This window comes from Phoxinus phoxinus (genome assembly GCF_949152265.1).
Source record: "Phoxinus phoxinus genome assembly, chromosome: 24".
NCBI lineage: Eukaryota > Metazoa > Chordata > Actinopteri > Cypriniformes > Leuciscidae > Phoxinus > Phoxinus phoxinus.
Genome location: NC_136899.1, coordinates 15,851,373 through 15,865,225, shown reverse-complemented (window position 1 = coordinate 15,865,225; position 13,853 = coordinate 15,851,373). Strand labels below are relative to the sequence as shown.

Below are 13,853 nucleotides of genomic sequence, written 5' to 3'. Positions count from 1 at the left end.
GAGACATCTTTTAGGTATGAGAAAGGATGGCAGTGTGTTTTGTGAGTCAGTCAGTGCCTGCTCTCGGAGACATGTTGACGCAGCTGAAGGGAGAGGAAGGATTGGTTAAATATTCATTGGTTTAGCTCCCCTTTCATTTACCGTGTGTCATATACACACTGCACTTACCGCCCACCCAGGCATGCCACAGACGTTTTACCGACGCTGTCATTCCCCTGCTGTGTTAATGTCAAGATCATTCTCCATTGACCATTTTTGCTGTAGTTTTATGAAGCCATCGTTAAGTCTCTAATGCGAATAGTGCAGGCTTCCTATTTTTTCTTAATGCATGTTCTTGGTCTTGGTTCCCAATTCATCAGTCCAATCCCCAATGGTTAATATTAAAAAATGTTTGTTCATGATAAACTTTTTTACCTTCCTTTACCCTTTTCTTACCTTATTATGAAATGTACACCAGTCCTAGATTAAGAATTGGGGGTATTAGTATTTTCTTGATGCAATATACATTTTTATTTTATTTTATTTTTATTTTCCAGAGACTAGGGAGTGGTCTACTACACACACCTTTCAGCAGAGGGTGCTCTATGCCTAAAAATCCATCTCAAGCCTCTTAGCGTAAATCCAACTCATGCTGCACACAACCCCAAAAATCCCATCACAGTTTGACAGTGCCCCACCCTTCACACTCCGCACGAACAACACTCCTGACCGCCACACACTTACTCTGAATCAAGAAGACCAAAAGAAACTAAAAACAATCATTTGACATTTTTCTTTTTGTCAAATAATGTCAATGTCAAAGAGACATCAGTGCTTCAAAAAGGGGGTCAGATATTGTGTTTCTTCCACATGCAAACTTCCTAGCTAAGATCTCCATCTTGAGGCTGCGAAAGTGCCGCAGCCGGTGTTAATCTGTATGCAGAGGCTAAACGTCCTGCGCTTGTCTTGCGCCAAATGACTTTCTCAGATCTTAAAGACCTTCACAGTAAAAGGACGCCAACACATGAATTCTCTCCAGTTCTGCTGTTTTCTGAAGCGAACATGGACGTTACACTACCTTTGACATTTAGGAGACATGATGCATTAAGTTATGTCTTTAAATTTTTTTGGTGTAACTCATTGTTCCTTTACAAAACATAAGGAACTTTGAAAGATTACGTTAATCTCAACAGCTTCAGAAATGGAAGTGATGCATGTTTGTCGATTAAACAGACTTTGAACGTTTGGAATGGGGCGGCTTAAAATTCCTTCTCCCAACATTTCAGATGAGGTGCCCTGTTTTGGCTTATGATATTCGGTTGCCATGGTTTCTGGCTTTGATCGTGAAAGGTACATCGCCGCCTAAGAAGTCCTATTGTAGGAGAGATTAACCAAAAATCCTACTCGCAACCTCTTCGGGTATCACCATACACCACCACCTACTTGAGAATTATGCAAATTCTTTAAATGATAACAATTGTAAGTGAGCAGCAGTAACGTCACGCTGTTTGTGTGTCACTATTTGTCATGGTGCAGGTTACATCAAAGCTACAAATGTCACGGTTGTCATTTGACAGTGTTGTTGCAGTAACATTCAAACCCGATGCACCCAATAGCTTACATCCCTCAAGAGCGCCGCAACCTCATTGGCTTATCCAGCGGTTTGTTTTGATTTTGTGTTTAAAGAGGGCATTAAAGCGGCTGTTTACTCCAGTGTGGCCAGCGTGGGCGGAGCTACAAGTCAAAAACAAACGCACGCTTCCCCCTCCCCTCATCCATCATCCTTGTGATTCCTTCATTTTATTTAACGCATCAACTCAGCCGGGTGGGGTCAGGCAGGTCATGCAAGGTTTTTAGGGTGGATGAAGGGTATCTGCGCCCCCATTTTCTGTTTGATTGGGTGGGTTTCAAGGGTTCGGGGTGAAATCAGAGCACAGCTTTTCGGCTAATACGATGTGGCGGCACACCCCGGGAAATTTAGGTCAAGTTAAAACTGCAGACAAGGATGTAAGTGATGCTGCTGTAGAGTGACACTGCATGATGCATCACAGGCATGCACACATTACTCATACCTAAGCATACATTAACAGATATCACAGACACACACGACGTTTGGAAAGTGATCGTCAATGAATGTGTGTTTTAAGCCTGAATTGCATAAATCTCTGGCTGAGCCTCTACAAATTAGATTTTAGACAAGGCTGCTACGTTAAGTGTCGCTCTTCTAGCAATATTCTCCCATTAGGATCAATTCTGCACATACTTCACCACATACATAACTGGATTATTACATCCACTCACTCAAATAAGCAAGCACATGAAAACACACTAATTCACTCGCTCCCCTCCCCCTCGATGCCCCAGGCAGCCGGTTAGCCACTCCACGGCCGTGCCCACGTGACGAAGGGGGGGATTGTTTTTTTTTTCCTATGCCGCCACAACTATAGCGTAGTGTGGCGGAGCACGTGGATTCCCATGCTGCAGTGCTCCTGCACAATTCCAGGATGCCATGTTATCGGTTGCATTGATTACTGTCAAATAATGGATTACAGAAAAAAATATAAATACAGTTAATTCTAATTTACATTTTTAACCAGGTTAGCTGATGTATTGGATCTTCAGACTGGAATGTCAGTTATTGGTTGAATTACGTGATTAATCAGCGTGTTGCGCTAGTTGTGCATTTTTGGCGCATTACCTCATCGCTATTCATATATTCATACGCAAGCTCTTAAGTCGGGACTACTGTTCCAGTGCCCTCATCCTCCCCTCCACCTCGCCATTCGCTTTCTGATTGGCTGTCAGCGTGTTTTTTGGTAGCACCAGCTTTTTTTCAGCTCCATGGATACAGTGGAGTGCAAGGGAAGGAGAACTTAACGTGCAGCCAATCAGAATGCAGTAGTGAATGGTAAGTGCCCAGCAGGCTTAGATGAGCCCCCCTTTGCCCCCCTCCTTCTCCAGATCCCATCGTAGCTCCTCTCCTCCAGCACGCAATCTCCCAGTAGGAGGCTTCCAAAAGACAAACAACCAGGTCAGAGCCTCTCTCTGTCGGAAGGCGCTCGTATGGGGAGCTCGCCTTCACCCTTTGGGACCGCTGTGAATGAAGCTGAGAGGCAAATGCACTGAGCCTAATATAATCTTCACTCTTGCCTCAGTGTGGCCCACATACCCTGTTGTTGTCATGAGGAGTAATTAGGACCTTTAAGCCAATGATATCATTACCACAAATTAAAACTTTTTTGACTTTATGTATTTTGTCTATGAAAAAAAGATCTTTCTCTACACAAATATTTTACTTTTTTTGTTTGCTTATTTGTTTTAATACGAAATATGATTGTCAGTGAAAATTTGGTGCAATATTGGATTTTTGAGATGGGCGTCCTTGGAATGACCCCCTAATGGTTAGAGGGAGTGCTGGCTGGGATTTGGGGTTTGCGCACTTGGCAGCGGTACATCTTTGGCATGGCTTGGATTCAGATCACATTTATTTTTAGTAACTTTCCATCAGTATGAACACACAGTAAAGCGGGCGCAAAAGCATTAAATTATATATTATAGTATGGTATATTATATTATACTATTTTGTATTTAGTGCTGGCCAACAATTAATTGCATCCAAAATAAAAGTTTGTGTTTACATAATATATGTGTTTGTATATATAAATACACAGGCCTACTATATATTTAAGACATTTTTATTTATTTATATATAAAATATTTATATATAATATCAATTAAATATATATTACAGTATATTCATGCACATATGTCTTAAATATTTACATGCATATGTGTGTATTTATATATATATATATATATATATATATATATATTTATATATATATTGTTAGTACACAAACGTATTATTATATTATTTGGATGCGATTAATCGTTGCCCTGCACTAATTGTATATTATATTATATTATATTATATTATATTATATTATATTATATTATATTATTAAGGTGTATATAAGGTGATTTTGGATTTCATTGTTCTTCAGATTTCTCTAGGCTTGGGTTTTTCTGTTGTTTGTTAGTCCATAAAATGAATGCTCTCTGTAACATACTTTTGCACACCTATAAACTTAACCTTTGCAAGCAAGCCAAGGAATGATACTATTATTTTGCACTGCTTCAGCATTTTTTTTTCATGAGATTGACTCACACCGCTGACCTTGAACTCTAATCCTGAGCTTTGCTAAGCCTTGACCTCCACATGATCCTCTGTGTAGCTTTAACCTGTCGCTGTCCCTCACCATGTGTCCATGTGTCTCTTTCGTAAAGTGTGAATGTCTGAATCAGTTAGAGTATGCTGGCTCAGGTGAGTTTTTCTTCTGTCAGTATGGGTTAGAGTGCTTTTGATCATTGCTTTACTGTCAGTATCTTCCATATACAGTCCCTGTAACTTTTTGAGACCCTCACACACAGATGATCCCAGCTCAGACTCTTCACCTGACTTCAACCCCTGCGTCACTCCTCGTCAAATCTCATGCCCACTGTCTCTTTGCCTCAGCTTCGAGACACTCTCTGTCTCTGTTGTCCTGTTTACCTGTCCACCTCTTCATGTCTCAACTTTCCACCTGTCAGCAGCCTGTCTCCTGTCACTCTACATACGCCCTCTCCATCTCTCTGCCGTGTTCCCAGCCCAGACATACACCGAACTTCAAGCAATTCCAGCAGTGGCATGTGGTGTGTTATATCTTCAATGAAATTAAATTACATTTTCTAATGAATTATTAGTCAAATCCCCTTTATTTATATATTGCTTTTTACAATACAGATTGTATCAAAGCAGCTTCAGTGATAACATGAAAATAATACAACAAATATAAGGGATATACATCGATTAAATGAACAGATTGATTAAATGAATACCAAATGTAATATTGATTAAATTAATTGCATGATGTCAATTAATTCAACTAATAAATATAAGTTAATTCAAAGAAATTATTGCTGCAGACAAAATCATTGACAAGACAAAAAACTTTAGAAGTATATTAGAAGATTTACTTTTTAAATGTTATTGTTTTTATATACTGTATATAATTGTTGGTCTTTTGTCAAATATTTGGCCGTCACATATTTGGTCATTGTATTGCACTTCACTGTTTTTTTTAAGCATCTCAGCTGATTTTATTTATTTATTTTTATTATTAGTCAGACTAAATTGACATCTTTACTTTAAGGCTGTCAGTTTAGTTCATTAGAATTTATAATTTCAGCCTTAATTTAACTGAGAAAATACATGGAATATTTCTTCTTAAATTCATGATTAAAAATAGTGGAAATTTAAAAATAAATGGTGATGAGTTAAAGGATGAAGTTTTACACTTTCGCTTATACATTTAACCTAAACTCTTGTATGTTAAGAAAATATACGGTATATGACTCTCCACACACTAACCAGTTACATAAACCAACTGCCAATATAATTCACTCATTCACTCCAAGACATTCAGTGATCTGCTATTTATACTTCACCCCTATGACTAACGTTAATTGTAATGACAGGCGTGTAGGAGTGACTGTTTTCCCTATGCTGTCTAGATTTGCATCTAGATTTGTATTTATTTTAGAAGTGTCCTGTCTCACCATCAGCTAGATTATATAACACTCATACACACACATAAACACTCATGTCTGTGACCTACATCTAGCTGTCTGTGTCTGCATGCTTATGTGTGTGTTCTTATACTCCTCTCCCTTCCCGCCAGAGGCGCAGGAATCATGGGTAATACGCTGCTGTTGTCATGGCCTAGATTGACCCTTTCCCTCTCATTTGCTTGCTTCTCCTCTTTCATCTTTAGTACTAGGTGAAAAAAAAAACACAACCCAGTTTTTTTGTTTGTTGTTCAGCCTTTATGTATGATCCTGCTACCTTTACGACAAGCTTTCAAAACAATACGGATTAGTCAGTCATGACATTGTGTACATCCGAGTCAATATTTTGTGTGTGTAAGGACCAGTTTGAGACCACTGGAGTGAGGACAAAGAGAGTAAAGTGAGGACATTTTGGCCAGTCCTCACTTTCTGAGACCCCATCAAAGGCCTTATTGAGGGTCAAGACTTGATTTTAAGGATAAGGTTTAAATAGGGTTGCCAAAGAGGTTGCAAAAGAGATGCAAAAGAGGTACTCTCATGCTATGTGACATTTTTTTTGTGTGTGCACGCATTCAAAGCATGCTCCCAGATAGCCGTGACATTAGCCTGCATATCAATGGCTGAAGAGTCAAGCTCAAAAATGATGTTTTGTAATTTTCAATGGAGCCTTGGGATGAGATGTATAATAAATTAGTCCTACAAAAAATGTCTGCTTTGCATCATGGCCACATTATAATAATTCAACGGCCAGTCATTAATTATTACTTACTTATGACTGATATTAAAATTCACATTTTGTCTTAAATTAAACATAATAAACACACACAAATTTGTTCTGGTGTAGTTAGAATAGATTATCTGCAGCTGAATTGCTCAGTTGGTAAATTTATAAAAAAAAAAAAAAAAAACATTACAGGATTCAAACCAGATACTCCTGCCACTTAAAGCAAGATGCTTACCTACGAGACCACTGGAGTTCTTGGTAAAAACAACTTTTATTCAGAGAAATATCATTGTAAGCTGGTGGGAAAATGCCTCCACCACAATTCTCAGTGTTTTATCTGGTTATGTCAGGTGACTGTTTTAGAGGACACTGCTATATATACTAGAAAGGAATGTTTTTTTTCTTCTTCTGTGTGATTTCTCAGAATCGTCCTTGTATAGTTGACTTTCTAACAGGCTAAAACACTTATTCAGTGCTTTTATAACTGTGTTGGAGCGATTTTGTAAAGATCTGTAACATTAGAAGTCCACTTGCAATTTTAGCCAAAATAGTCATTATAACATGTTTATTTCTAAATTGAAAATATATTCCATTGTTCCAAACAGTTCCTCCTGAAACTTTGAGACAAAAAAGTTTGCGTTGGGCCACTCAGCTCAAAGTCCAAAGTATGTTCGTTTTAACTCAAACACTTTACGTACGTACAGCTGAACGCATATTCTTTTAAAGTATACTCCATTTCAGGGTTTTTCCTGGATCAAAAATGGTTTTCAGTGGTGGCAGACGAACATGGTCATACGGTACAAAGTACCCAACACAGAACTGCAAGACTAGTACTGACAATACATCTAAAACAAATCCAAAGAAACAGTTTGTATTAACAACTCATCTCATTCTGTTTAAAAAATGTGTTTAAAACATAAAAATCTGTACATTTAAATGTAAAAAAAGTAACTGATTTGTAAAGTGAACAACAAAATAAAACATGATACATTACATAGAAAAAGTGGCAGCTCTATTGTTTTGCATTTACACTGACATTTGCATTGACACTTCATTTGCATTGACATTAGGGATGCAAACGATTAATCGACGATCGATTAATTGTCGATAATACATTAATCGATCAAACTTATCGATCATCGATTAAGCAGGTTCATGCGCGTGCGTGCTGCTCAACCGCGAAACACAAGCGAGCGCGTCGGAGTTATGTTTGGGACTATTTTACACCTTCATCATGACTATAAGTTTTCGTGTGCATTCGCAGCCTTTTGTTTTGTGCAAATGTAAGTTGTAATAGTTTATTATGTGTACGCCTATCTATATCTGATTTATCTCATATTGGATGCATTTGGTTAAGAATTGTTGAAGTGTAATAAAACATTGTGAAGTATTTGGGTTTAGTTGCCGTGTCGCGTTGTTCCAGGAAGAGCGCGTCCACAACATGAGTCATTCTGAATGGCACGTAACTCAAGTTCACTTGTGCATTCACGTCATTTTGTGCAGATATTATTTGTAATATAATGTTTATTTTGTATATATCTGACTAATCTCATATAGGTTGCGCTTCTTTGAGTTGAATAACACGCTAGCAAAGTGCTCAACGGTTATTCATTGAGCGTGCGCCACTCAAGCAGCAATGCACGACTAATAATAACGATGATTAATTTGGGACTGTCATATTACATAACATCAGAACACTATTTTATTAAATCGTTGTGAATTCATTGGGTTTAGTTGCCGTTTTCAGTGCGTTTCAGTGCACGTCTAACGTAACACACTGCAAGCACGCATCTGAGGCGGCGTTGGTGACACGTTGTATTATTAGTCGTTATATTTGATTATTAAATAATTAATTTAATTTAATTATCATTCACATCGAAACATTTTACAATCCTACTAGCCCTTTATTTGGATTAAAAGCCATTCTCATTCATTTGGTGAGTAAGATAGCGTTTTAAACAAACCCTGTCAAGCTGTTGGCCATATGCACTGCAGCAGACGCATAATTGACCAAGCATCAATAAGTGCTGCTGCTAATGTTTCAAGTTTTTCAAGTAGTTTACCAGATAGATTATTATATGTAGACTTAATATAGTTTAGGCTAAGCCTACCCATATAGATTTTTATTTAACATTTATTTTATGTTGCTTAATGTTTGCAACAGGTGAGCCAGTGCACAATTATTTTTTATGTATTTTAATTTTCTGGGCATAATTTATTTTGTTAAACTACATAAATGCCATTCTGTACCGTATCCCAATTGTTACAAGAAAACATCATTTGAGCAATATAACATGCATTTTTGTTCAGTATATAAGCAATATTTGCTTTTTATGTTAAAGACACTATTGATACCGTGAGAAATGTACATTCTCAGGAAAATAGCCGCTTATCAGTTAATCGTTAATCGATCGATAAGGTCAATCAATTAATGATGAATGAATTAATCGATAATTTGCATCCCTAATTGACATCGTGTTTATACTTTTTTTTTTGGTTATAATGAAAGGATTCGTGAGCGTGCAGAACTCGCGCTGAACAAAACCTCCGCCATTTTAAATGGATTCTTCTGACTAACTTAAAGGACAAGTTCGGTATTTTACACTTAAAGCCCTGTTTACAGATCGTATCTGATGAAATAGAACGGTTAAGATTAAACTTTGGACACATGCTCCTGTCCCGAGAATTTTAGGTTTATTTAGCTTTCCCCCCCACCCCCACAATGGTTGTCTATGTGCACTGGCAGATTCCTTCCTAAAACACATTAAACTTTCGTTTACAAAGACGTGAAACTCACCGAGTGGTCAGGGGTGTTCACTGATATGATCCCCAAAAAAATCGCTGAAAAAGATGCTTTCCAACAGGTTTTATCGTAGTGTTTGTCCACCTCCATTGACTTGTATTGAATGTGCTGTGTGAGGTACGATATTCCTCCGCCGCTTCTTCTTCTGCTTCTTCTGTGTATTCAATGAAATGCCAGCGGTTTGCTTGCTATTGGCAAAGGTGCATTATCGCCACCAACTGGTGTCTATTATTCAAGCTCTCAACGGAAGAATCTGGGTGTGACGCGTTTGGCAAAATAGGTCCACAAACGCTAAATAAACCTAAAATTCTCGGGACAGGAGCATGTGTCCAAATTTTAATCTTAACCGTTCTATTTCATCAGATACGGTCTGTAAACAGGGCTTTAAGTGTAAAATACCGAACTTGTCCTTTAAACATCTGAATGGCATTTGCACGCTCAACAGCTGTGTCTGTGATTGGCTACAAAGCTCAATGCTGCAAAAACACGTTGTAAATAGAAACCTTTGACGCTCGTCACAGAGCACTTACACAAACACTCACTGGAATATTTTAAAGCATTTTAAAGAAGCTGACTAAGCGGGTACTGAAGAACGCCAGGTTTGGCAGGACAAAAATGAATTTTTGTAGGAAAAGTAGGAAAAATCCTGCATTTAATGTACATTTTTATAGCGTGCATGAACACTGGTGCTTTACAAGAAACATACTAGAAAATTATTGTCCAATGTCTGCGCTATTTCTCTCCAGAAGTTTGAAGATGTTGTTGTTTCTTTTTTGTTTGTAAAACAGCGGGACAAAACAGTGTTATCTCGTTGTGGATAAACGAGACAAACACTGGCTTGCATACTGATGATAAAATTTACTTTATGCGCATTGAATGCATACTGTCCTCTACCTGACCTGTAAAAAGTGAAGTATATTGAGCTTCAATATGTGTTTGTGCTTTAAACTGGGATCGAAGATGGTACTATTTATACTTTTTATTAGTTCATAAAGTCAGTAGCTCCGTAAATAAAGTCGTCTTCTATTAAAATTACCCTTTTATTGAATGGAATGTGACTTTTCCTTCCTCGATTTAGCTGTGTGGAAGGATTGTTTGGCCTTGCTTCTGTACTGCACCCCTGTCTACTGTCAATGTCTACTGTTATTCACGTTTTGCAAAAGCAAAATGCTAAACCCAGTGGCCTCAGTTATCCCAAGAGATCGAATGGTTTTTAGAGAGCTGTTTTTACATCTAGAAACACTAGTCTACTTCCTAAATCTTGACTTTGAACGCCTGGGGCCCCTCAATAGGGAACTGAACGTGAGCAGTAGGCATGACATGCACAGTTGGCCCTGGCCACCTAAGCGCAGGGATTCCCGTAACTCTGTGTGTGTGCTGAAGGAGGGGGGTTACAGTAGTGACATCTGGTCGACCCAAGGCTCTGCACAGGAAAACCACTGCGTCTGGAGAGTGGAAGCTGTGGGGTAAAGGGAAGGAGCATCGACTGGTGGTTGGAGGGGCGATTGTTTCTTGACCGATAACAGGGGAGATTAGCTCCATTATGGAATCAAAGTAGAGCACTAAAGTCCCCCCACCTTAAACTGACCGCCAGAATCATGCTTTCTGTTCAAAATGTGTCACTTAACTGTCTCTTTCTCTTTCCCTTTAGGTACGTTGTCATGGGGAACCTCCTCAAAGTTTTGACATGCACAGACCTTGAACAAGAGCCCAACTTCTTCCTCGATTTTGAAAGTGAGATATTTCTCCCCTTTCTATAAACTCTCTTTAATTTATTACTTGTAAACAAGTCTTCCATTCTTAAAGCTTCTTTCACAATATGCACTACTTTAGTATCTCGTGTGTCCTTGTTGTTATGTTCGGGCACTTTGTCATCAACTTTGCCATTTAAGATGTGTAGGTCATCACCCGGTCACTATACAGTATAAATAATGCCAGTTCCCCTTTGGGACTTGATACTATCTAAAACTCCTTTCCCTTGGAGACTTGTTCATGAACCACACACAATCTGCGACCATCTCATTTGTCTGAACCTAAAAACTCCCTTCAAAGCAAAGGAAGGTGAATGAACCAAAGAAAAGAAGACAGTGGAAAACAAGAGTTTCCTGGCTTTTATTGCCCTTGCCCACAGAACATTTCCACCCTACAATGTTTGTCTCGATTTTTAGTCACAGTACCGGTAGCTGTTTCTTTGAAGAAAGACAGGGGGTGATATGGAGTCACTTCGAAATCATTGGCTCATTCGTGGGTCATCAGGCAGACACCTATAAGAACGAGGGTTATGTAGCACTAATAAAGTGGATGGGAGTGCGAGAGACTCCAAGACACAAAGCACTGGAGCAGGACCTACTGCATCAAGATGTGAACATAAAATCGGAAAGACTGTTGCAATCTTAATGTGCGGCATCTGAATGCTTGGTGAGAAAGGAGGTGGCCCTTCATTTCTTAAATTGCACTTAAAGCCAGCTGTAGTTAACAGCTGCCAGTGTCTAATTGAGCTTTCTCTTTAGATGTGGGCCTGAAGTTTCCACCATTTAAAATTCCACACTTTGCCTTTTGAACTTCTGAAACTGGCTCAGCTGTAGAGGTTTGACTCAAATACTCTTTAAGGCCCCAGCTAGGCTCTGTTAAATGAGTAATTCACCCCAAAATTTGAATACCGGTACTGTAATTTTTTTCTATTATCTGTATGGCATAACAAACACTTTAAAGGGCACCTATTATGGAATTTTGAAATTTACCTTTCATGTAGTGTGTAACATAGATCTAAGTGAACAAAAACATCCTGCAAAGTTTGAAATATGAAAGTGCACCGTATATAAAGTTATTGTCTTTCAAAAGTGAGAGTCGACTCTGAGTCATTTTTATGAATCGTTAGAAGACCGAAGCTTTTTCTCTGACTAGATGACGTCAACTTGTCAAGTTATTTGAATACGATACGCCCACTTATTGCGCTCCAAGGCCAGCAGGGGAAATATCATAGCGACGAGACGCTGTGTTCTGAAGTGCGGCTCATCTGCCCAAGGAGGAGCATTTGAAGACTAAGTGGCTACAATTCACTATACCACAGAAGTATAGTCCGAGCCTTGTGCTTTGTTCGCGTCATTTTGAAGACGATTGCTTTTTAAATGCAATCAAACTTGGATTCGCGATGCGGCTGATATTGAAGGAAGGTTCAGTTCCAAGTGTATTTGCATCAGCTTCCTCCTCCGTATCACAACCTGTAAGTGTTATTAATAATTGTTGCTTTTATATTTTATGTAGCATGCTTAATAATTATTTTGTTTGTTGTGTAAGCACCGTTTAGCTTCTAGGTCTTCAATGACAATTGTATTGAGATATGTGAAGTGTTTGTCGTTGTTTTCGGAGTTGTCTAAAGAATAGAGTAATACCTCGTAGTAACGTAACTGCATTTTTTTTTTTGTAAAAACGTTATGTTTATGCATCGGGCTAACGCAAACAAAGACTGATTGTGCTTTTACAATATGAACTCTGGGCTATGCTCGCTAACATAACATTACATGCTTTATCTTATTTTTAGTTTTTTACTACAAACTACAAAGCAGTGGACTATAATCATTATTATAACACGATTTAATTGATAAAAGCATCATTGTACTCCGTGTTAAAAATAAGTATTATCTCTGTAAACACTGCTGGGTCATCTGACCAATCAACGCAGATTAGCGTCGCGCAAAGGAGGGGTTTGAAAAACGAGTCGTTGAACGATTCATTTGGGAGTCGGTGAGCAAATCAGGTAAAAATAAATGCATATTATACGAAAACAAAAGTGTTTTTTGTCATTGCATGCATGTAAAACTGTTGTTGGGGACTCCCACAACAACATTAGGAACATTTTAAATGTCATAATAGGTGCCCTTTAACAAGCTGATAGTGATGTCACATTTGGACTATACAGTGCTATGCATAAGTTTAGACACCCATGCTAAAGTTGCCTAAAAAGAGGAATAAAAAATCATCTTTTGGAAATTTATCTTAATGCCTTAATTTAAAAAATGAGGAAAACTCCAACCTTTAAGGACACCAATTTTCTTTGTGAATGAATAATGTATCTTAAAAAAATAAATGTTCTTCCTTAAAATACAGGGTGCATAAGTTTGGACACCCCTATGTTAAATTCCCATAGAGGCAGGCAGATTTTTATTTTTAGAGGCCAGTTATTTCATGGATCCAGGATACTCTGCATCCTGATAAAGTTCCCTTGGCCTTTGGAATTAAAATAGCCCCACATCATCACATAACCTTCACACACCTAGAGATTGGCATGGTTTTATTTCAGTTAGCCTAACAGCTGGTTTAATTTGCATTGAGATATGATCTTATGGAAAGTACCCCATGCCAATCTCTAGGTGTGGTGAAGGTTATGTGATGATGTGGGGCTATTTTAATTCCAAAGGCCAAGGGAACTTTATCAGGATGCATAGTATCCTGGATCCATGAATAACTGGCCTTTAAAATAAAAATCTGTCGGCCTCTATGGGAATTTAACATAGGGGTGTCCAAACTTATGCACCCTGTATTTTAAGGAAGAACATTTATTTTTTTACGATACATTATTCATTCACAAAGAAAATTGGTGTCCTTAAAGGTTGGAGTTTTCCTCATTTTTTAAATTAAGGCATTAAGATAAATTTCCAAAAGATGATTTTTTATTCCTCTTTTTAGGCAACTTTAGCATGGGTGTCTAAACTTATGCATAGCACTGTATATATATGCAAC

At 38.2% G+C, this 13,853-nt stretch overlaps 1 protein-coding gene across 2 annotated transcripts in view; it reads left to right on the top strand.

Moving 5' to 3' along the window:
• The window catches only part of fam49bb (family with sequence similarity 49 member Bb), a 54,641-nt gene that overhangs the window by 26,404 nt on the left and 14,384 nt on the right, over positions 1-13,853 (top strand). For both annotated transcript variants that reach the window (XM_079601700.1, XM_079601701.1), the window contains exon 3: positions 10,765-10,847. In XM_079601700.1, coding sequence (XP_079457826.1) covers positions 10,775-10,847 — 73 coding nt within the window. In that variant the 5' untranslated portion in view covers positions 10,765-10,774. The remainder of the gene's footprint in view (positions 1-10,764; positions 10,848-13,853) is intronic.